The sequence below is a fragment of the Lithobates pipiens genome, unplaced genomic scaffold (assembly GCF_037356315.1).
Source record: "Lithobates pipiens isolate NorthernLeopardFrog02 unplaced genomic scaffold, aLitPip1_a1.2 Scaffold_59, whole genome shotgun sequence".
Lineage (NCBI taxonomy): Eukaryota > Metazoa > Chordata > Amphibia > Anura > Ranidae > Lithobates > Lithobates pipiens.
Genome location: NW_027507880.1, coordinates 538,749 through 562,272, shown reverse-complemented (window position 1 = coordinate 562,272; position 23,524 = coordinate 538,749). Strand labels below are relative to the sequence as shown.

Sequence of the window (23,524 nt, the reverse complement as noted above, 5' to 3'; positions counted from 1 at the left end):
GATGTCTTTGAATACAATTATTAATTATGAGAAAGTTTGTATGGGAACAAGATTCGTACACATCTTGGCCAACTGGTTTATGGCATATTGGGAATCCATTTCTATTTGGAAGGATGATAAGCTGGGTGTGTACCTTGTTCTATGAGGAAGTTATATAGATAAGATTATTGTCATTTGTAATCTTTGTATATAATAATGATCATGAGAAAGGTTGTATGGCAGTGGAAGATGCACTGGTGGAGAAAGAAATTTTTATGAAGAGAGAAGATAAACTTCACATTGAACGGTATTTGATTTATGTTACAACATAACTATTTTATGGTTGACAATTTAGTCTTCCTGCAGAAGGTTGGAATAGCTTTGGGGAGATTATCTACCCTTAGCATGTGGTCATCAGAAGAAAAAGTGGGGGAAAAAATCTCTTGGATGTGGACATGGATTAAACCGTGAGTTTCCAACCGATCACTGCCCTACCCAAAGCAGAAAATCATACTGATGAAAATGTGCGTTATATACAGTATCTAACTACGCGTGCCTTTGGAGAAACCATGTTGTAGATCTACACATGAACTGGAAAATACATTATACTGTTTTTTTCTTTCTCTTGAAAATAAAGAATAAAAAAAAAAGTTGTTGCTCAAGTCACATTTTAATGTGCATTAAAGCACAATAAAGAATTCATGTTCTGTTTATCTGAAACCTCCACTAGAAAAGTCTTTGTTACGTAAGTTTACAACATCTCTTTTGTCATTAATTCTCTTTGCTCTTTCTTAAAATATGGAAATACATAATGATATACAGTACACGGTATGTTCATTTTTTTTATTTTATTTTTAATTGACATTTTTTAATACTACAAAATCAGAAGGCAGTTTTTTTTTTTTTAATGATTGATAAACTGCTGAAATGTCATGGCTACATTAGTTCTTTAATTTAAATATTTTTTTGTTTTCATCTAAGGATTACATTTTAATTCTTATGTTTAGATATGCTTTAGCTTTTTTTTGATGATGGTTTTATTTAAGACCTCAAAAGCCAAAACATGCCAACAAATGAAAGTGACAAAGGAAGTAATTATTTCCCCGCTAGACAGAAAACTCACAGATGATAAGACGTTTATTTTGACAAGCAATGTCATTCCATTTTCCTGTTCTTTGCAGCTCTAAACAGTGCGTGTCTTGATTATTACTGGGTGCATCTTTTTTCCAGTTGGTGTAGGAGATCGCATCACCCGATGGAAATCTGTAAGTACCATCTGTCTCAAGTTCATTTATTCCAAGAAAAGCAAGGCCATCAAAATGATTGGTGATGGAACGTACGGCTTCGTTCTCATCAGCATTATTTGGAGAGGCAATTTGACCTCCCGCATCTGCACACCTTTTTTTAGCATCAGTGAAATTGCCTAGACCACCATCTGAGAGGTAAATTTTGTCACCACTTCTAGCTCTTCCTTTGAAAAATAAAAATGCTGAAATGGAAATAGAAGAGAAAAAAATTATATCATCACAAGACCTATTATGATGTACAAGTAAAAATATAACATGACGGTGATGATGGTGGGCTGGTACTTAAAGGATAAGTTCACCTTTGTGAAAAAAATAATAAATGCACATATTTTTGCAGGCAAAAAATAAGCATTTATTATTTTTTTATAGAAGCCTGCAGAGCATTGCACCCAAGATCAATGAATCACGGGTGCAATGTCAGGCTCCTGCAGAGAAGCCTTGCAGATTTCTGCCCATACCTCTGTCAGATTGAAAGCTGCAGTGCTTGTGAAGGAACTATGAGGGTGATCATCAGCACCCTTGCAGTTGATTTTTGCCCTGTACACACAGTCGGACATTCCGAATACAAAATCTGTAGGATTTTTTCCAACGGATTTTGGCCCAAACTTGTCTTGCATACACACGTTCGCACAAAGTTGTCGGAAAATCCGTTCGTTCAGAACACGGTGACGTAAACCACATACAACAGGACTATAAAGAGGACAGTAGCCAATAGCTTTCGTCTCATAATTTATTCTGAGCATGCATGGCACTTTGTCAATCAGAATTGTCTACACACGATCGGAATTAAACAATTGGATTTTGTTGTCTGAAAATTTTAGATCCTGCTCTCAAACTTTGTGTGTTGGAAATTCCGATGGAAAAAGTCCGATGGACCCCACACAATATTGGATTTTCCGACAACAAGATCTGATGGCACATTTTCCGTCAGAAAGTCCAACGTGTGCACAGGGCATAAGAACTACAAGCCATCTGCTGAGGCGGTGGTCTGGATTTGTAGTTTTCTCATTCATAGATCTTTGGCCAAGCCCTGCACAGCTGGCCAATTTTCAAAATGTGACAGTGGGTGCGGGGAGAGGAACCCATGCCCTCTGTCACAGGGGAAGGGGGTAGTAGGAGCATGTTACATGTCAGACCTTAAATATGCATGTAACATATAACATGCTTGTAAAGACGAACCTATCCTATGTCAACCTATTGCTATTAGTGATGGCCGAACGGTTCGCCCGGCGGTCGTTTCGCGGCGAATTTCCGACTTTCGCCGTCCGCGGGTTCGAACGCCTTTTTCCGTCGTTCGCCCCGGCGGACTTACGTGTTTAATGTATACAAGAACTTTAACCTTTCGTGACACGTTTATCATGTGTTACAGGACAACCAATTGAGACATGACAGCTCATGGACACTTGGACATTCCCCCTAACCTATAAATACACCCGATCCGGTGGCCATTTTACATTCTTTCTTCTGTCACTGTAGGGAAAGGATCCTGTGTGGAGTAGGGACAGAGAAAACGCTAGCTATTTGGTACACAAAAGTTCTTTTCAGGACTGGTATAGGTGTTAGGTCAGCAGCCTGAGTTTCTTTTGTCAGTTTAGATAAAGGGACAGAGCGCTGTATGCTGCTATTTTAGGGACAGCTCAGCCAGATTAGTCTTTCTTCATCATCATCATCATCATCATCATTAGCTGTTACTATCAGGTCCACAAAAGAGCTGTTCCAGCTAATCGTTCCAGCCTACTCTTTTTTGCCAATTTGTATAGGGACAGGCAGGAAGCAGTGTGTCAGGCAGTGAGGATAATTTTAAAGACTTGCTGTTACTATTAGTTCCACAAAGGTTCTTTTCAGGACTGGTATCAGTGGTACGGTAATAGGCTTGTACACGTATAATATTCTTTCTTCCAAATATAGAAAGAATATTATACTTGACTGCTGCCCTTCTGCTGCAGTCTGCTAATCATTCACAACTCACTTGTTCCACAAAGCTCTTTATCAGGACTGGTAACTTGGTCTGTCTAGGGTGCTACGGTACATAGGCTTGGGTGCGGTACAGTCTGCTGTTCTGTAAGGACCGCTATCGGTCCACAATACATAGGGTTGCCGTGCACTACTGCTGACCGCTGCCCTATACTGCAGCAGTCCTTCAGCGGTATAGGGACTGACGCACAGTCTGCTAAACACTAATACACAACCTGCTTGGTCCACAAAAGTTCTTATAAGGACTGGTAACTTGGTATAGGGTGCTACGGTACATAGGCCTGAGTGCAGTACAGTCTGCTGTTCTGTAAGGACCGCTATCGGTCCACAATACATAGGGTTGCCGTGCACTACTGCTGACCGCTGCCCTATACTGCAGCAGTCCTTCATTGGTATAGGGACTGACGTACAGTCTGCTAATCACTAACACACAACCTGCTTGGTCCACAAAAGTTCTTATAAGGACTGGTAACTTGGTATAGGGTGCTACGGTACATAGGCCTGAGTGCAGTACAGTCTGCTGTTCTGTAAGGACCGCTATCGGTCCACAATACATAGGGTTGCCGTGCACTACTGCTGACCGCTGCCCTATACTGCAGCAGTCCTTCATTGGTATAGGGACTGACGTACAGTCTGCTAATCACTAACACACAACCTGCTTGGTCCACAAAAGTTCTTATAAGGACTGGTAACTTGGTATAGGGTGCTACGGTACATAGGCCTGAGTGCGTTACAGTCTGCTGTTCTGTAAGGACCGCTATCGGTCCACAATACATAGGGTTGCCGTGCACTACTGCTGACCGCTGCCCTATACTGCAGCAGTCCTTCAGCGGTATAGGGACTGACGCACAGTCTGCTAAACACTAACACACAACCTGCTTGGTCCACAAAAGTTTTTATAAGGACTGGTAACTTGGTATAGGGTGCTACGGTACATAGGCCTGAGTGCAGTACAGTCTGCTGTTCTGTAAGGACCGCTATCGGTCCACAATACATAGGGTTGCCGTGCACTACTGCTGACCGCTGCCCTATACTGCAGCAGTCCTTCATTGGTATAGGGACTGACGTACAGTCTGCTAATCACTAACACACAACCTGCTTGGTCCACAAAAGTTCTTATAAGGACTGGTAACTTGGTATAGGGTGCTACGGTACATAGGCCTGAGTGCGTTACAGTCTGCTGTTCTGTAAGGACCGCTATCGGTCCACAATACATAGGGTTGCCGTGCACTACTGCTGACCGCTGCCCTATACTGCAGCAGTCCTTCATTGGTATAGGGACTGACGTACAGTCTGCTAATCACTAACACACAACCTGCTTGTTCCACAAAAGTTCTTATAAGGACTGGTAACTTGGTATAGGGTGCTACGGTACATAGGCTTGAGTGCGGTACAGTCTGCTGTTCTGTAAGGACCGCTATCGGTCCACAATAGATAGGGTTGACGTGCACCACTGCTGACCGCTGCCCTATACTGCAGCAGTCCTTCAGCGGTATAGGGACTGACGTACAGTCTGCTAAACACTAATACACAACCTGCTTGGTCCACAAAAGTTCTTATAAGGACTGGTAACTTGGTATAGGGTGCTACGGTACATAGGCTTGAGTGCGGTACAGTCTGCTGTTCTGTAAGGACCGCTATCGGTCCACAATAGATAGGGTTGACGTGCACCACTGCTGACCGCTGCCCTATACTGCAGCAGTCCTTCAGCGGTATAGGGACTGACGTACAGTCTGCTAAACACTAATACACAACCTGCTTGGTCCACAAAAGTTCTTATAAGGACTGGTAACTTGGTATAGGGTGCTACGGTACATAGGCTTGAGTGCGGTACAGTCTGCTGTTCTGTAAGGACCGCTATCGGTCCACAATAGATAGGGTTGACGTGCACCACTGCTGACCGCTGCCCTATACTGCAGCAGTCCTTCAGCGGTATAGGGACTGACGTACAGTCTGCTAAACACTAATACACAACCTGCTTGGTCCACAAAAGTTCTTATAAGGACTGGTAACTTGGTATAGGGTGCTACGGTACATAGGCTTGAGTGCGGTACAGTCTGCTGTTCTGTAAGGACCGCTATCGGTCCACAATAGATAGGGTTGACGTGCACCACTGCTGACCGCTCACCTATACTGCAGCAGTCCTTCAGCGGTATAGGGACTGACGTACAGTCTGCTAATCACTAACACACAACCTGCTTGTTCCACAAAAGTTCTTATAAGGACTGGTAACTTGGTATAGGGTGCTACGGTACATAGGCTTGAGTGCGGTACAGTCTGCTGTTCTGTAAGGACCGCTATCGGTCCACAATAGATAGGGTTGACGTGCACCACTGCTGACCGCTGCCCTATACTGCAGCAGTCCTTCAGCGGTATAGGGACTGACGTACAGTCTGCTAAACACTAATACACAACCTGCTTGGTCCACAAAAGTTCTTATAAGGACTGGTAACTTGGTATAGGGTGCTACGGTACATAGGCTTGAGTGCGGTACAGTCTGCTGTTCTGTAAGGACCGCTATCGGTCCACAATAGATAGGGTTGACGTGCACCACTGCTGACCGCTGCCCTATACTGCAGCAGTCCTTCAGCGGTATAGGGACTGACGTACAGTCTGCTAAACACTAATACACAACCTGCTTGGTCCACAAAAGTTCTTATAAGGACTGGTAACTTGGTATAGGGTGCTACGGTACATAGGCTTGAGTGCGGTACAGTCTGCTGTTCTGTAAGGACCGCTATCGGTCCACAATAGATAGGGTTGACGTGCACCACTGCTGACCGCTCACCTATACTGCAGCAGTCCTTCAGCGGTATAGGGACTAAGAGTTTTGTCACAGGGTCATTTAAAAAATGACATGCAGAGGAAGAGGCAGGCCCTTCCGCAGGGGTGGTAGGGGTAGGGCAGGAGCAACAGGCTTGAGCCAAAGTGGGAAGTTGCAGAAGGTGCGTTCAATTACTTTAAAGGATGCACCAGACTTGGTTGAGTGGCTCGCTCAGCCTTACTCTTCTGCACCCTCCTCATCCTCTCGATCTGCACCCTCTTCTTCACTCTCTGCTATGTGCACCCCCAAAGACACTACCACCAACAACACGACCACCACCACCACCACCACATACCTTCCGCTTGAGTCACTGGAATTATTTTCCGATCCATATCAAGAGGACATTTCTGATGCGCAGCCACTCTTGGTATTGGATCAGGAAGAGGAGGTAGCAACAAGCGCTACTCAGCAGTCTGACGCCAGTACCCAGATCAGCCCAAGGAGGAGGTTGGTCCCCGGTGTTGCTGCCTACTCTACTTATAGCGGTGGGGAAGGTGACGTTGATGATGACGTGTCTAGTGATGTCACGTGGGTGCCCACAAGAGAGGAAGAGGAGGGGAGTTCAGAGGGAGATATGGACCAGCAGATAGGGAGGAGAAGCAGCAATGACTTACATTGCACAGCAGGGACAAAGCAGACTGCAAATGTATCAGGAGCGAGTCATCGACCATGTACGGTCACATCTGGCGCTCCCAGGACACCGGCACATGGCTCCGCAGTGTGGGCTTTTTTTAACGTGTCCGCTGCTGACAATAGCGTTGCCATCTGCAATCTTTGCAGTCAACGCGTTAGTCGCGGTAAGCCCAATACTCACCTAGGGACGACCGCCTTAAGAAGGCACATGAGCAGCCATCACCGAGCCCAGTGGGAGCAACGGAACACACAAAGCCACACTGCAGGCTCTCACCGTCCAGCCTCGTCTTCTACTTCTCCTTCTCCTCTCTCCTCACAATTGTCCTCCACTCCACCTTCCATCACGCCAAGCTCACATTTTTCTGCAAAAAGGCAGGCTTCCGTGGGCCTAATGTTTGAGCGTAAAAAAATGATGACGCCGGATAACCCTCTTGCCCAACGGTTGGCGGCTGGCTTGTCAGAACTCATAGCCCGCCAACTACTGCCATATAAACTGGTGGACTCGGAGGCCTTTCGCAAATTTGTGGCCATTGGAACACCACAATGGAAGGTCCCAGGAAGGAAGTATTTCTCAGAGAAGGGCATCCCAGAGCTATATGGCCATGTTCAGCGGCAAGTGAATGTATCTCTGGCACACAGTGTCGGTGCCAAGATACATCTGACCACAGACACGTGGTCTAGCAAACACGGGCAGGGAAGGTATATCAGTTTTACTGCCCACTGGGTGAACCTTCTGACGGCCGTCAAGCATGTAACCCGTGGCACCCGTGTAGATTTGGTTTTACCGCCACGGATTGCATGCAGGCCTGACTCTTCTTCTCCTCCTCCTACTCCATCCTCCTCCCTCTCCTCCTCAGCTGCCTCCTCCTTTTCCGCTGCTAGCGTCTCTTCCACTGCACCGCCCAAGCTCCCCAGAACCTATTCCACATGCCAGGTGAGACGTTGCCATGCCGTGCTGCGTCTGTTGTGCCTGGAAGCAAAGAGCCACACTGGCCCGGCACTCCTTTCAGCTTTGCGTTCACAGGCAGATGAGTGGCTAACACCGCTCAATTTGACAGTTGGTAAAGTGGTGTGTGACAACGGTGCCAATCTGCTTAGCGCATTGAAACAGGGCAAAATCACGCACGTGCCGTGCATGGCACACGTCTTAAACTTGGTCGTGCAGCGATTCCTTGTCAAATACCCTGGGGTCCAGGACATCTTGCGGCAGGCAAGGAAAATCTCGGCCCATTTCAGAAGATCTTACACGGCCATGGCTCGCCTTGCTGACATTCAGCGGCGACACCATCTGCCGGTCAGACGTCTTATTTGCGATTGCCCGACGCGATGGAACTCAACCTTCTATATGCTTGATAGGCTGCTCCAGCAGAAACGTGCAGTTAACGTCTACCTGTATGAACTCTGCGAAAGAAACGGTTCTGGGGAGCTGGGTTTTTTTTCACCGCGCCAGTGGCTGCTCATGCGCGACACATGCAGACTTCTGCGGCCATTTGAGGAGATCACCAAACTGGTCAGTCGCAGCCATGGCGCCATCAGTGACATGGTACCTTATGCCTTCTTTCTGGAGCGTGCATTGCGTCGTGTCATTGATCAGGCTGTGGAGGAGCAGGAGCGGGAAGATGAGGAAGTCGCAATGCTGGATGAATTCCCAGGGGGGGCTACTCTATCTGAGACAAGTCAACAACAGGAGTCTGATGAGGAGTCAGAGGAGGATGGTGCCGGGGCGGATGAGCAGGAGCAAGAAGAGCATGCTTTAAACCTTTCTGGGATCCCTGTTGTGCGAGGATGGGGAGAGGAGAATGAAGAGGACGACATTATCCTGGATGATGAGCAGGAGCCAGGCCACCACACCGCTTCCACTTTAGTGCAAATGGGGGCCTTCATGCTCCAGTGTTTTAATAGGGACCCCCGTATAAAAAGCATGAGGGTCAAGGACCAGTACTGGGTGGCAACGTACTTAGACCCCCGGTACAAACACAAAATGGCGGAAATGTTACCGCCGTCGCAGAGGGCTGTCAGAATGCAGCACTTCCAGGCCTTGCTTCGAGAAATGCTGCATTCTGCTTTTGCGTGCGCTGGCAGAGGAGCAATTCCCACTCCCAGAGAAGGATTTGCGGGTACCAATCCAACAGCGCCTGCAAGAAGAGGCCGGTTTGAAGATGTGTTGGTGACTTCGGATATGAGGTCATTCTTTCAGCCGACCCATCGACAGGTGTCATCCGGATCCAGCATCAGGGAACGCCTAGACCGTCAGGTGTCCGACTACATTGGGTTAACGGCCGATGTGGACGCTCTGAGGAGTGATGAACCCCTAGACTACTGGGTGGGCAGGCTTGACCTCTGGCCAGAGCTTGCCCAATTTGCAATCGAACTGTTGGCTTGCCCCTCATCCAGTGTCCTGTCCGAAAGGACGTTCAGCGCAGCAGGGGGGATTGTGACCGATAAGCGTACTCGCCTAGCTCACCACAGTGTTAACTACCTCACATTTCTAAAAATGAATGAGGCATGGATCTCGGAGGAATTCAACACATGTGATCAGTAGACCATGTATATGTCTATAAACAATTTTTGGAATCAAGCACACAGACCTTCTTAATTCATTTGGCTCACTTCCCTGACCCAAAAAAGCACACCGTACTATATGCCCCTACCCTCCTCTTTGAAGAGGTTGAGCGGTGTCATATTTCTACTGGGGCTGCTTATTATGAGGGGTTCCCACCATCCCTGTGCTGTGCTGACTTCCTCCTGGGTGTTCTTATTATGAGGGGCTCCCACCATCCCTGTGCTGTGCTGACTTCCTCCTGGGGGTTCTTATTATGAGGGGATCACACCATCCCTGTGCTGTGCTGACTTCCTCCTGGGGCTGCTTACGGTGCTGCTGTCAGCGCTGTATGTCACGGAGCTGCTGTCAGCGCTGTATGTCACGGAGCTGCTGTCAGCGCTGTATGTCACGGAGCTGCTGTCAGCGCTGTATGTCACGGAGCTGCTGTCAGCGCTGTATGTCACGGAGCTGCTGTCAGCGCTGTATGTCACGGAGCTGCTGTCAGCGCTGTATGTCACGGAGCTGCTGTCAGCGCTGTATGTCACGGAGCTGCTGTCAGCGCTGTATGTCACGGAGCTGCTGTCAGCGCTGTATGTCACGGAGCTGCTGTCAGCGCTGTATGTCACGGTGCTGCTGTCAGCGCTGTATGTCACGGAGCTGCTGTCAGCGCTGTATGTCACGGAGCTGCTGTCAGTGCTGTATGTCACGGAGCTGCTGTCAGCGCTGTATGTCACGGAGCTGCTGTCAGCGCTGTATGTCACGGAGCTGCTGTCAGCGCTGTATGTCACGGTGCTGCTGTCAGCGCTGTATGTCACGGAGCTGCTGTCAGCGCTGTATGTCACGGAGCTGCTGTCAGCGCTGTATGTCACGGAGCTGCTGTCAGCGCTGTATGTCACGGAGCTGCTGTCAGCGCTGTATGTCACGGAGCTGCTGTCAGCGCTGTATGTCACGGTGCTGATGTCAGTGCTCTGTATTACGGTGCTGCTGTCAGTGCTCTGTATCTCCTGCACCCTCTTGTTTGCCTACCCTGGTCCCTGACCTTCCCTCTCCTCCATTGCCTTCATTAGCTCCATAGTCCTGAATTGTCAGAACAATTTCCCAAATAAAAAAAAAATGCTTGTAGTTATCGATCCCAAATTCACCTCATACATGTATTATGCTATTGTCCAGGTGGTGGGACTACGTGCTACCCCCTAATAATTACCCCGTGGCCGCAAATTCGACCTAAAGGTTTGCGAAATTCGCCTCCCATTGAAGTCAATGGAGCCCGCGGCGAACGGTCGTTTTCGCGAACGTTTGTGTCCGTTCGCGTTTCGCGTTCGCGAAACGTCCCGTCGGAAGTTCGTCCATCACTAATTGCTATCTCCTGTTTTTAGCTAAGACAAGGCCCAACGCAAATCCATGCAATATGCTCCTTATTTATTGTCTTTAATTTATAAACTCACCTATTCACTGGGGGATTATGTTCCTCCATTTAACAGAGCATTGCATCTGACATGCAAACTACATTTACCCCTGCCCAGATCAAGGGTATTTTTGTTTGCACATATTTAATAAAAAAAGCAATGTCCCAACACATTACTATTAAATACTATTAAATTACTATTAAATCTGCATTCAATTCAAGTTATCCAAACATAAAGAACCCAACGTATTCTTACAAAGAACAAGATATGTCACCATGGTCCAACTCAGATTTAGTCTCTCAGGTCAAAAATAAGTCCTTAATAGAACAAGTTTGGTACATCAGGTCCAAAAGGTGCCCAAGTAGATTTTTCCAACAATCCTTCATTTCTTCTTACCTGTTTGCAGTTCTTTTAGTTGTCCATTCAATGCTTTGAATTTCCCTTGGAGATCTTCACATACTGAGGAAAGAGAATTCGATAATGTTTAAGGATTCATACAAAGAGCTTTTCTATGCCTACTGAAAGAAAATGTACTCCATGATTTGTATTTAATTTAATAATTTGGCTGCTCTTTATTATCCACCTATCAGATTATTCCACCAAAAATCCAGGTCAGGGGGCAATACATTTTCCTATTGGGCATAAATGCTGCACATTAGTGCTGCCTATCAGTGCCCCTTAGTGCCGCCTATCAGTGCCTATTAGTGCTGCATATTAGTGCCTCCCCATCAGTGCCTATCAGTGCAGCCTCATCAGTGCACATCAGTGAAGGAAAAAAAATATTATTTATGGTGAAGAGCCCTCTGACCGATACGGACAAGGATGATAGACAAGGACAACATAAACTCGCTACCTGAAATGGACCTGAAAGTGTGCCCTGGTCTAACGTACGGTATACCAAAATAAGGGGGCATACCCTAAAATGAAATGAATATGAAATGGGTGAAATGAGTACTCATATGAGGAGTATGCTAGAGTGAAGGCCTGATAAAAGGGGACGGGTGGGCGGGTATCGCGCACCGGAACCGACAAGGAAGATGGGCGGACGGCAGGTTATATACACCACCGGGCTCCTCCCATAATTTCAGGCCACCATACTGGCCTTTCTATTTATGGTGAAGAGCCCTCTGACCGATACGGACAAGGATGATAGACAAGGACAACATAAACTCGCTACCTGAAATGGACCTGAAAGTGTGCCCTGGTCTAACGTACGGTATACCAAAATAAGGGGGCAAAACACTCAGGTAGGGGATGCATTTTATTGAACCAAGATTGTTACTGGGTAAGTTTGACAAAGGCCTGAGCCATCTCCACTTGCGGATTGGGTACATAACGGGCAAAACAGGAGGACTTCCATCTACCCAACTTTTTGATGACGTGGACCGGGACCCCTTGGCGGGAGGCTGTTGAAGCTGCCCCGATGCGAAACGAATGTCCCGAGTAGTGCGCAGGATTGAGGTGAAGGATGCTCAGGAGTATCCTGACATGCTCCATGAACTGGGCTGCGTTGAGAGGTTTGGAGTGAAAGGGGAGAAGTGGGCCAGTCCCTGGTTGATCGGCCAAAAGGGTCAGCAAGCGGGTGAGGACAGCGACCGGACACCAGCGGTTGTGGGTCTTATAGAGATGTATGTCCGTACCTGGGCCAAGCTGCTGTGTCTTTGAGACCGCTAAATGTAGGATGAAATGGTCCTCAAACCTTACTAGATGGTGTTTGCACAGCATACGTGCCGAGGGGCTACTGCAGGTAAATTCGCCTGGCCGCAAGAAGCCGTAGAAGGCCAGGTGTATGGCTGCTTGCAGGACGACACTGACATGGAGACCGAAAGGTGAGGAGGCCAGAATGTCTGACATGTCCCTGAATACTTCGCCCGTGATAGGCAGCCGTTTGATGCTGGAAACCGGCCGACGTTTCTGAATGCCGCGCATGAGTGCCCGGACGGCGTGACAGGTGAATAAGGAGGGCTTAGTAGGGTCCTGGAGGGACGTGAAGTGTTGTACCCCGGCCAAGTACAATCGGATTGTGTTGAACGATAATGCCAAGTCCGAATGGCAGTAGGAAAGGAAGGCAAGGACTTGCTTGACCCGGGAGGTCTCTGTATTGTGGGACGATATGAAGCGAGTAAAGGCCCTCCAGGCCGACTGATAGGCCTTGCGGGTATTGTCTGAGAGGGAGTGATCAATAAGTTGAGTCGCTGCTGACAAGTGCGGGGCTAATCCAATGTCAGTTGAGACCAGTCCGGGATAGCTGCAGAAGTTGGTCCGGCTCCGGGTACCTGATCAAAAAACGAAACAAAGTTAAAGCGGGAGAGGGCATCCGCCGCCTGATTAAATTTGCCGGGGACAAAAGAACAATGAAGGTTGAACTGAAACAATAATGAGAGCTGGGTCAGTCGCCGCAGGAAGGACATAATCTGTAGAGATCTGGACCTGCCTTTATTGACAATCTCCGCAGTGGCCAGGTTATCTGTAGAAAAGACCACCGTCTGGCCTGACCAGCTGCGGCCCCAGGTGTGTGCAGCGGCTACAATGGGATATAGCTCAAACAGGGAGGACGTCTCAGTGAAGCCAGGAATAGCCAGTATCTGTGGAGGCCAGGGGGCTGCGAGCCAGAGGTTGCCAAAAATAGCCGCAAAGCCCGTGGAGGCCGCTGCGTCGGTCACCACCCGAGGTGACAGGGCGGACACGGAGGGGACGAACAGGGACACTCCGTTCCAGGAGGACAGGAATTCCTCCCACATGGCTAGGTCTGCAATAGCCGCGGAATCCAGGTTGAGTACTTGCTCCGGGTCCTGAGAGTGGGATAATAAGGCCAGCAGGCGTGACACGAACGAGCGCCCCTGGGGGATGATGCGCATAGCAAAATTGAGCATACCAAGGAGGGACTGGAGCTGTCTCTTGGTACAGGTCCTGGCATGAGTAAAGTCCCTCAGGACCGTCCTGATGCGGGTCAGTTTATCCGGGGGAAGGCTGGCCTGCATGGTGTTAGTGTCTAGGCTGACCCCGAGAAAGGTGATAGCCTGCGACGGACCCTCCACCTTGTGCTCCGCAATGGGGACATTAAGGTTACCGAAGACTCCCCTCAACTTAGCCAGATCTTGTGGGGGAGAGCCGGGCGGCTCTATCAGCAGGAAGTCATCCAGATAATGAATGACTTCCCGACACTGGGCTACATGTAACAAGATCCAAGCAAGAGCCTGTGCGAAGGTGTCGAAGAGCCAAGGACTACTCTTGGACCCGAACGTGAGCTTAGTGGCAAAGTAGTACTGCTGCCTCCACTTGATTCCATGCCAGCACCAGAGGGAAGGATGGATAGGAAGAAGTTTAAAAGCATTTGAGATGTCGGCCTTGGAGAGCCAGGTACCTGTACCTGTCTTAAGAATGGCCTGGATGGCCATGTCTACTGATGCATATTTAAGGGAGAACTCCTCAGAGGGAATAAGGGAATTGAGACTGGGGACCGTAGAGGAATGAGGCGCTGACAAATCATAAACCAATCTGAGTTTATTAGAGAACTTGCCCTTGACAAGCCCAATAGGGCTGACTCGCCAGGTGACGAATGGGGGCTGTATGAAAGGGCCGATGACGAAGTCCTGATCTAGTTCAGATTGCAGCAGTTGGTCGATGGCAAGCTCATCCGTGGCTGCTGAGCGGAGGTTCTGGCACTCGTGTGTGACGTGAGGGAGAGAGATGAGTCCAGTGTGAAAGCCTTCCGTGAAGCCCTGGACGAGGAAGGTGGACAGTGAGGGGGTAGGGTGGCTGGATAGGTAGACGCTAAGCCACGACACATTGAGCCGGCTTAGTCAGGACCTTTTGAGCTGCTTGATCTCACACATGAGCCGGGGGTGAGCTCTATGACATTGGGTGCACACATGGAGCAGCCTACACTGGCTGAAATTACACGACCCACTGTTATAATTATTGCAGATCGAAGCACCGCCCATGGTTTTAACTGGGCGCCCTAGCTTATCGGTCTGTGGCGGGCGAGCTGGCACTTGCAGGCCCTGAGCGGCCCCCGAGGTAGATGGGCCGACGAAGGGCGGGGCTGCCACTGAGGTAGCGCACCAGGCCGCAGTATGTGTTGCTGACTGGCAGATTGTACACAGAGGGGACCGAAGCCCCGCGAAGTGGCGGCAGAACAGTTCTGTGTCCATTGTGCTCCAATCCGTAGGGGTCTGGAACTGGGAAAGCCTGGCGGCTGCTTTAGCGGAGAAGGATCGGTGGTAGTCATAAAAAGAAGATCCGCCGTATTTGTAGCCCAGGTCAACTACCACATGGAGGTACCGATCCAGCTCCTCCCTCCTGCCAGGGGAGGCCGAGCAAATGATGTCCCTCATCATGCCAAAAGCTAAGGTAAACTCAGTAACTGAGAGCTTCCTATCTAATCTGGAGTCCTTAGCTTTGAGGACCACTGATACGTCCCCCCAAGTATAGGCTTTATTCTCTGCCAGCTCATGAATTGAGATCAGCAAGGAAGCCAAATTGACGTCCTTTCCCTCTAAAATGTCCTTCCTGATGTTTGCTGACACCATATGAGATGGGAACACTATCGGTGCAGCTCCGGGGATACCTGCAGGAGGGCTCACAACTGGTAGGGACGCTGGTACAGGCGGAGAGACAGAGGGTTGGGTCTCGAGGAGGGCTACTCGGCCCTGCAGATCTGTCATCGAGGTCGTGATAGATGACACCAGGGTGTGGAGCTGGGAGATAGAAGAGGCGATGGAGCCTAAGGAGGCCTGCTGAGTAGAAGCCTCCACCGCCGCGGGAGGAGGAAACAGGAGCCGGAAAAGCTCTGCCTTTCTGGCTGTTGCTGGGAAGGGGACACCCCTGCGTCTTAGCTCGGCTGTTAGCCTGGGAATGGTCCAAGCTCTGAAGGCCCTTTGGCTGCCATTCTCTGAACCGGATGGAGACAATGGAGCCGTGAGGTCCTCGCTGCCGGCCTGGGACATGGTGGCGGAAATTGGGTCTGACGAGGCCACAAGCCCTCTGATGCGATTCTTTCTCCTAATACGGACCTATAAGGGGTGAGATGGATTACAACTGGTTGGAGACTCCTAAAGAAATACCTGTTTCAAAGAAGGCAGCTTTGCTGAAGGGTATTTCCCGCTAGATGATAATGCTTACCTAAGAAGGCACCGTCTGACCAGGTGCAGGCTGGACCTACTGAACTCGACTGACCTGAGGAGATGAAGGTGAAGTTTGTTTGAGACTCCCACCTGACGAAGGCTAGCTAACAGTGGAAGTGAGACGTCACACACGAGATAAACGACACCAAGGAAGGAAATAAATTTCCCTCTTTCCCACCCCCCTGAATCGCCCCCCCCCCCCCCCCCTTTTTTTTTTTTTTTTTCCCTCTTTTTTTTTTTTTTTCCTTCCCCTCCTCTTTTTTTTTTTTTTTTTTTAGTGAAATGAGGCTGATGAGCAAGGCCCTCCGATAAGAATCCAACGTTGAAAAACCAACTGGACTAGAAGCGGGAAGTAACACGTGACCGTGAAATGAGTGAATCTGCCATGACAGAGATCCGAATCGCCATGCCACAAACTTGCGACCGAGCACGAAGCGGAACCTGGAGCATGTACTGAAATGAGGCCATTCCTGGGGCACGCCGGAACGAATTTGGTCCATGAACATGACTATTCGTACCGGAACGTGATAGGTGAAATGAAATGAAAACCCATGACAAAGACTGGAATCAGACGACGAGCCCAAGCACCTAACAAATGAATCCCGTCTTTGGAGCATGTACTGAAATGAGGCGTAGCAGCTGGGCACACCGGAACGAATTGGTGCATCAAATAAATGCAACGAGATTCGAATCGGAGTGTAATAAGTGACAGAAATGATATCCCATGACAGAGACAAGATTCAACGACTGGACTGATGGTAGCAAATAATGAATCCGTCTCTGGCGCATGTACTGAAATGAGGCGTAGCAGCTGGGCACGCCAGAACGAATCGGTGCATAGTAACATGCGACAGGATTCGAATTGGAGTGTAATAAGTGACAGAAATGATATCCCATGACAGAGACAAGATTCAACGAGTGGACCGATGGTAGCAAAAATGAATCCGTCTCTGGCGCATGTACTGAAATGAGGCCATTCCTGGGGCACGCCGAGACGAATTGGTCCATGAACATGACTATTCGTACCGGAACGTGATAGGTGAAATGAAATGAAACCCATGACAAAGACTGGAATCAGAAGACGAGCCCATGCACCTAACAAATGAATCCCGTCTTTGGAGCATGTACTGAAATGAGGCGTAGCAGCTGGGCGCACCAGGACGAATCGGTGCATAGAGGAATGCGACAGGATTCGAATTGGAGCGTAATAAGTGACAGAAATGATATGCCATGACAAAGACAAGAATCAGGGACCGAGCGTGAACCTGCAAGTGATTCCGTCACTGGAGCATGTACAGAAATGAGGCCGAACCCTGGGGCACTTCAAAGCGAATCGGTGCACCAGCGGTGCGACAGGATTCGCGACGGAGCGCGACTAGTGACAGAAATGATATTGGAGCAGCAGAAATGACTGGGACTGAAATGTTTGAACGAGGTGAAATGAGACACATAACATAATTGCAAGAAATGAAGAGACACATTCGAACTGGAGCAGAGCAGCGACACGTGCGGACTGATTGCCTTGTCGTAACAAGCAGTCGGCTGTGGGTCGAACGATTCGACCGCTACAATAGAAATGCACGGCAGTCGAACGGTTTCGAATGCCGTAGCTGCGAATGAATCGCCTGTCGTGGCGTAATCGAACGTGTCGAATGATGACAACGCCTACGTCGAAAGTAGCATACAGTGACAAGTGTACGAGGCCACCGAAACATTTGATATGACAGAACCGAGCGGCTTGTGCGTACAAGCAAAATAATGGTACATCGAAAACGTAATAAAAGAGGGTGCCGAAGCCCTACCTGCGACAGCCGGCCCGAGCGACAAATTCGATGGGTACAGCGACGACGAACCTACGGACGCTTGATGGACGAGACGGGATTGTCGAATTGAAGACGAAACGCGGGAACCGCCGAACAGGCTCGCTGCGTCTGATCTGGATAGTCGGCCCTTGATATCTGACGTGTCAGATATCGCGCACCGGAACCGACAAGGAAGATGGGCGGACGGCAGGTTATATACACCACCGGGCTCCTCCCATAATTTCAGGCCACCATACTGGCCTTTCTATTTATTTATTTACAAAACTAACAGAATTTTTTGTCTTTTTTTTCATGGTTTAGCAAAAATAAATAAATAAATAACTCAGTAGTGATTAAATACCACCAAAAGGAAAAAGCTCTATCTGTCTCAAAATTGTCATTCAAAGTGCAACAGCACTGAAGGCTGAAAATTGCCCTGGGCAGGAAAGCTGAAAACTGGCCTGGGCAGAAAGCAGGTGAAAGTGCCTTTCATTGAAGTGACTAATGGCTGGAAGGATGGAGCCTGAGATTGCTACAGTGGGGACTTCCTGATCTGAAGTAAAGAACAGGTGTATGGCTCCTAGGATTTGCAGCTTGCAGGTGCCAGGAAGAACTTGGCCAGCTACCAGAGTGGCTTGAGTTTGTTGCTTTAAACAGGGTTTTGTTCATTATAAAAGGGAAAATGATGTGTCTGGGAAATGAACAGCAGCCCCCCAATATCTCTACCCCGGGGGGGAGGTAATTCTTTAAAAAGAAGCTCAACGTTATGCATCTTGTCTAATTTATATGATATAGAACTTTTGAAACAGTGCCAGGAATGGAACCATTATAGTTGAGCAATCTTTTAGAGTCAGTGAACAATAGAGATGTGCAGAATGGAAAAATTTGTTTTGTTTCGTTTCAGATAGATTTGTTATGTTACTAATTTAGTTTCATTATGGAATTCGTTTAGTTTGGCTTTGGAATTTGTTTAGTTTTGTTTTGTTTACCTTAAAAAATGTTTCCTTTATTAATTTTCTAATGAATGACAACTTTTTAGAATGATCAGAATTTGGATTGGTGGAAAAAATAATCGACCTATTCAAATTCTGTGCAAAGATATGATTACTTGTTAAGCTGCGGACTGGAAAGCCAGCTGCCCGTGTCCTTAACCCCCCTGACGGTATTCCCGAGTCTGACTCGGGGTGGATTTTTTATACCAAGAGCGGTATCCCCGAGTCAGACTCGGGACTGCATCGCTGGATCCAGGAGGAGGTTTACTTACCTTCTCCCTCGGATCCAGCGTTGTCTCCCCGCTGTACGAGCGAGCCGTGTCTCGCTCGATGCATTACATCGCCGATCTCCGTGCCCTGCGAGCGTTGCGACGCACGGGCACGGAGATCGGCGCCAAATTCAAAAAGTGAAACAAACAGTAAACATACAGTATAATGTAATCTTACAGATTACATTGCTGTATGTAAATATTTCACATCCCCGTTGTCCCTAGTGGTCTGCCCAGTGTCCTGCATGCAGTTTTATATAATAAAAACTGTTCTTTATGCCTGGAAACTGGAGATTGCCCATAGCAACCAAAACTGTCACTGTACATCAAAAATGATTTTAGACCAGCTAGAAAACAGCGATAATAAATTAGAATCACTCGCAGAATTGAGCGATAGCGATTTGTGGGGAGATCCGTCATCAAATACTGAAAAGTAATGACAGTGACAATTCTGCAACTGAGCAAATTTCAGTGTTTTTGATTTGATTACATTATTGAATAATTTTTATTATTGTTATATTATTATTTGGTACAATTATTTATAATTATTTATTATATTATAATTTATGATTGAATTTTTCAAACTTTATCATACCCGGGATGTCTGCTAGACTCTGGTTTGGACAGATTTAAGAGAGTTATTCCTAAGAATTGCAGGACTACAATATAAAACGCCAAATTTTCATGCAAAATAATGGTACCGCTTTTAGCACCTAAAATCCGAAATAATCGTACCGCCAGGGAGGTTAACAACCATGACACATTATCAGTCAGTGGGCTTCCCCACTGACCGATGAATGTAAAGAAAAGAAAGCCGGAATTACCCAGCAATAGAAAAACATTTAAAAGAATGGCGTGGGGTTCCCCCTAAAATCTATACCAGACTCTTATTCAGGCAAGCAGCCTGGCAGGTCAGGAAAGGGTGACAGCCCCCCCCCCCCGAAACCATACCAGACAAAAACATGCCCTAAACATGGGGGATGCTTTGGGGCAGGGGGGTATGGATTTTGGAGGGGAACCCATTTTTTTTTTTTTTTTTTTGGCGCAGCGGTTTCCCTTAACCACTTCCCACCCGGCCAATGCATATATACGGCCGGGTGGGAGCCGTCTACTCCTGATAGGACATTCAGGAACGTCCTTCAGGAGTAGCGGGATCGCGCGCCTGCGCAGCGGCGCGATCCCGATGTGCTCGTGTCACCCGGACACGGCACATCTCAGATCGGCAGGAGGGCTCTGTGATTGGCCCTCCTGATCACATGACGGCCGTGTCCAATCACGGCTGTCATGTGATGTAAACAAACAGCCGGTTGCTAGGCAATCGGCTCTCCTCTCCTCACACGGAAGTCACCGCTGAGGAGAGGAGAGCAGAACGCTGCAGCCGGCTGATGATCAGTGAGTATGGGCTGCTTTTTACAGCTTTTTACTCACTGATCATCAGTGTAGTGTAAACACACAACACACCACACAGTACAAACACAGTCCCCACATATGTCCCCAAAACACACATGTCCCCAAAACATACATGTCCCCAAATAATAAAAACACATGTCCCTAATAATAAAAACATGTCCCCCACATATGTCCCACTAAAATCACATGTCCCAATGATTATCTGCACACATATGTACGTGATCACCTGCACACATATGTACATGATCATTTGCGTACATATGTCCGTGATCACACAAACCAATTATTATACACTTAACGGATTTTTTTTTACCAAAAACATGTAGCAGAATACATTTTGGCTTAAATTTATGACAAAATTTGATTTTATTGGATTTCTTTTCAAATAGAAAAAAGAAAATATAGTTTTTTTTCCAAATTTCCGCTATTTTTGCGCTTATATCGCAAAAAAAAAAAACGGAGTCGTGAATACATAACACCAAAATAAAGCTCTATTTGTGCGAACAAAATGATAACAATTTCATTTGGGTACAGTGTAGCATGACCGCGCAATTGTCACTGAAAGCGCTAGAGCGCTGAAAGCTGAAAATTGGGCTGGGAAGGAAGGGGGTGAAAGTGCCCTGTATTGTAGTGGTTAAAATCCATTACCAGACCCAAAGAGCCTGGTATGGCCTGGGAGGGGGGAGCACCGGCTTTTTTTTTTAAAATATTTTTCAATCGCATGACAATGCCGATGTTCTTTTCTTTACATTGAAAAGCCCACTGACAGATGATAACTCATGGTTGTTAAGGACAAAGCAGCTTCCCGGCTGCTTAACAACCTGCTATTCTTCACACAGAATTCAAATAGATCATTTTCTTCGACCGATTCGAATTCTAATTGTTCTGAAAAGTTGGAATTTTTTAGAAAAGGAATAAACAAAATAATTTTTTTTTTAACAGAACGCAATACTATTCATTACTATTTCATTTGGAGATTTGGATACATCCAAATCTCCGAATAGCCAAAAATTTGTCCGAATTTGTATTCGGACCGAAACAAATTGTACATGTCTAGTGAACAAGGGTTGAAGGAGTTTCCTCTTTAATAGCAGCTTCTATCTAACTGTTATGGCAAAGTGTGTGTGGGGGGGAATCAGGTTAGACAACCTCTAAATTGAGTCACATACAGGAACCCCCTTACACTTTCATCACCAATGTCGCGTACACATGGCCAGAATTTCTGACAGAAAAAGTCAGACGGAAGCTTTTCAGCGTATATTCCGATCGTGTGTATGCCTCATCGGACTTTTGTTTTAGAAAATTCTGATGGACCTAGAAAGAGAACATGTTCTAAACACCTATCGGAAAACCACTTGTCTGTATGCTTTTTCGATGGACTAAAAACGACGCATGCTCTGAAGCAAGTACGAGACGGAAGCTATTGGCTACTGGCTATTGAATTTCCTTTTTCTAGTAAAACGTCAAATGTGTTGTACGTCACCGCGTTCTTGATGATTGGACTTTGGTGTGATCGTGTGTATGCAACTCCGTTGGAAAACCTTCAGAGTTTATTCTAATGGGAAAACCAGTCGTGTGTACGCCGCATTAGATGTTTTTTTTTGTTTCTCAAATCAAACCATTGGGCTCTCTGAGCTGTACACAAGCTGCTTCAGTGCACACAGCCAGTTCTGGGCCTTTCCTATTACAGAATGCTTTGCAATATATCTTGCATGCTGATCCCTGTATCAGACGTTCAGTTGTAAATCAAAGGAATCATTTTTTAAAGGAATTTTTGTAATTGGTTTCCATAGCAAAATGTTTAAAAAATAATATTAAACATCCACCAAAAAAATAAAATGAACCCAAATAGGACACAGCATTATAAACTTAACAGAGGTTCCAACCTTCATTCTTCAAAGCCAAGAAAAAAAATGCCCAGAGCTTTATTTTAACCTTAAAAATTATATCATCTAGATATAGTATATCATTTAAAGCAAAGATTCTTGAGAACAATGTTCCATCCTACCTATATCCTTGCAGTTGCCTGGTGGCCCCCGGGGTCCTGGTACTCCTCGTGGTCCTGGAATTCCAGGCGGTCCAGGCAACCCTGTTTAATTATAGCATAAAATTTAACACAATATGAAATTGAGGTGCCCACCTTGAGTGGGCTCACTTTAAACAAAGATGCATAGTTCCATAGTAGGTGAGGTTGAAAAATGACACAAGTCCAACAAGTCCAACCTATGTGTGTGATTATATGTCAGCATTACATTGTATGTTGTCATTCAGGTGCTTATCTAATGGTTTTTTGAAACTATCAATGCTCCCTACTGAGATCACTGCCTGTGGAAGGGAATTCCACACCCTTGCCACTCTTACAGTAAAGAATGGCAAGAGTTTAAGGTTAAACCTATTTTCTTCTAATTTTAAGTAAACTTTTTTTTTTTTAATTAGCCTCTGGACTTGCCAGCCCCCTTCCCCCCATTATCCCTTCCCCTACTTTAGAGACCGTTGAAACATTGATTTAAAAAGATCTGACGGGTTCAATACTCACAGCACAGTTCCTCTTTGCCAATTTGTGTAAACAGTGATATACTGTATTATATATATATATATATATATATATATATATATATATATATATATATATATATATATATATATATATATATATATATATATATACTGTGTGTGTGTGTATATATATATATATATATATATATATATATATATATATATATATATATATATACTTATTTTTTTGTAAAAGTAATAAAATGTTTACAGGGGTTCTAATGCCTAAACATGGCTGATTTCACACTATCTATGGTGACAGACAATTTACTGCATTCCTAAAACGTCTGTCACGGCAGGGACACACACAACAATTGTTTGCTGCATGCTGCATTTTATTGCAGTGCATCATACTGAATCGTGTGGCACTGTTCAGCAGCACAGTGCTCTACATTGCCATGAATGAAGTGTAGTCACATATAGTTTCTACAAAAAAAAAGTTAGCCATGTGATGTGCTGAATCGGGCACCACACTATTCCCTAACGCAGTTAGGAGTAGACAGCTACCGGAGTGGCAGCTGTCTGTTCCTGTGCAAATTCCCTCTACTGCATTCTCTGCATTAAGGGCCAGTTCTCACCACATGCAGTCCAATCAAAAACGCATAGAAAGTAGGTTATATGGCTTTCAATGGCATAGTTCACACCAGTGCTTGCAGTTCCAGTGTATTCCAGTTCCAGATTAAAAGAACATGCTGCATTTTTCC

General features: G+C 46.7%; 1 protein-coding gene across 1 annotated transcript; it reads right to left on the bottom strand.

The window, feature by feature from the left end:
* Positions 1-1,013: 1,013 nt before the first annotated feature.
* On the bottom strand, positions 1,014-23,169 carry LOC143958156 (collectin-46-like). Its single transcript, XM_077467614.1, has 4 exons — positions 23,130-23,169; positions 22,273-22,353; positions 11,062-11,124; positions 1,014-1,468 (listed from the first exon to the last, which is right to left on the bottom strand). The coding sequence occupies exons 1-4, from the start codon at positions 23,167-23,169 to the stop codon at positions 1,086-1,088; spliced, it is 567 nt and encodes a 188-aa protein (XP_077323740.1). The 3' UTR covers positions 1,014-1,085.
* Positions 23,170-23,524: the final 355 nt, after the last annotated feature.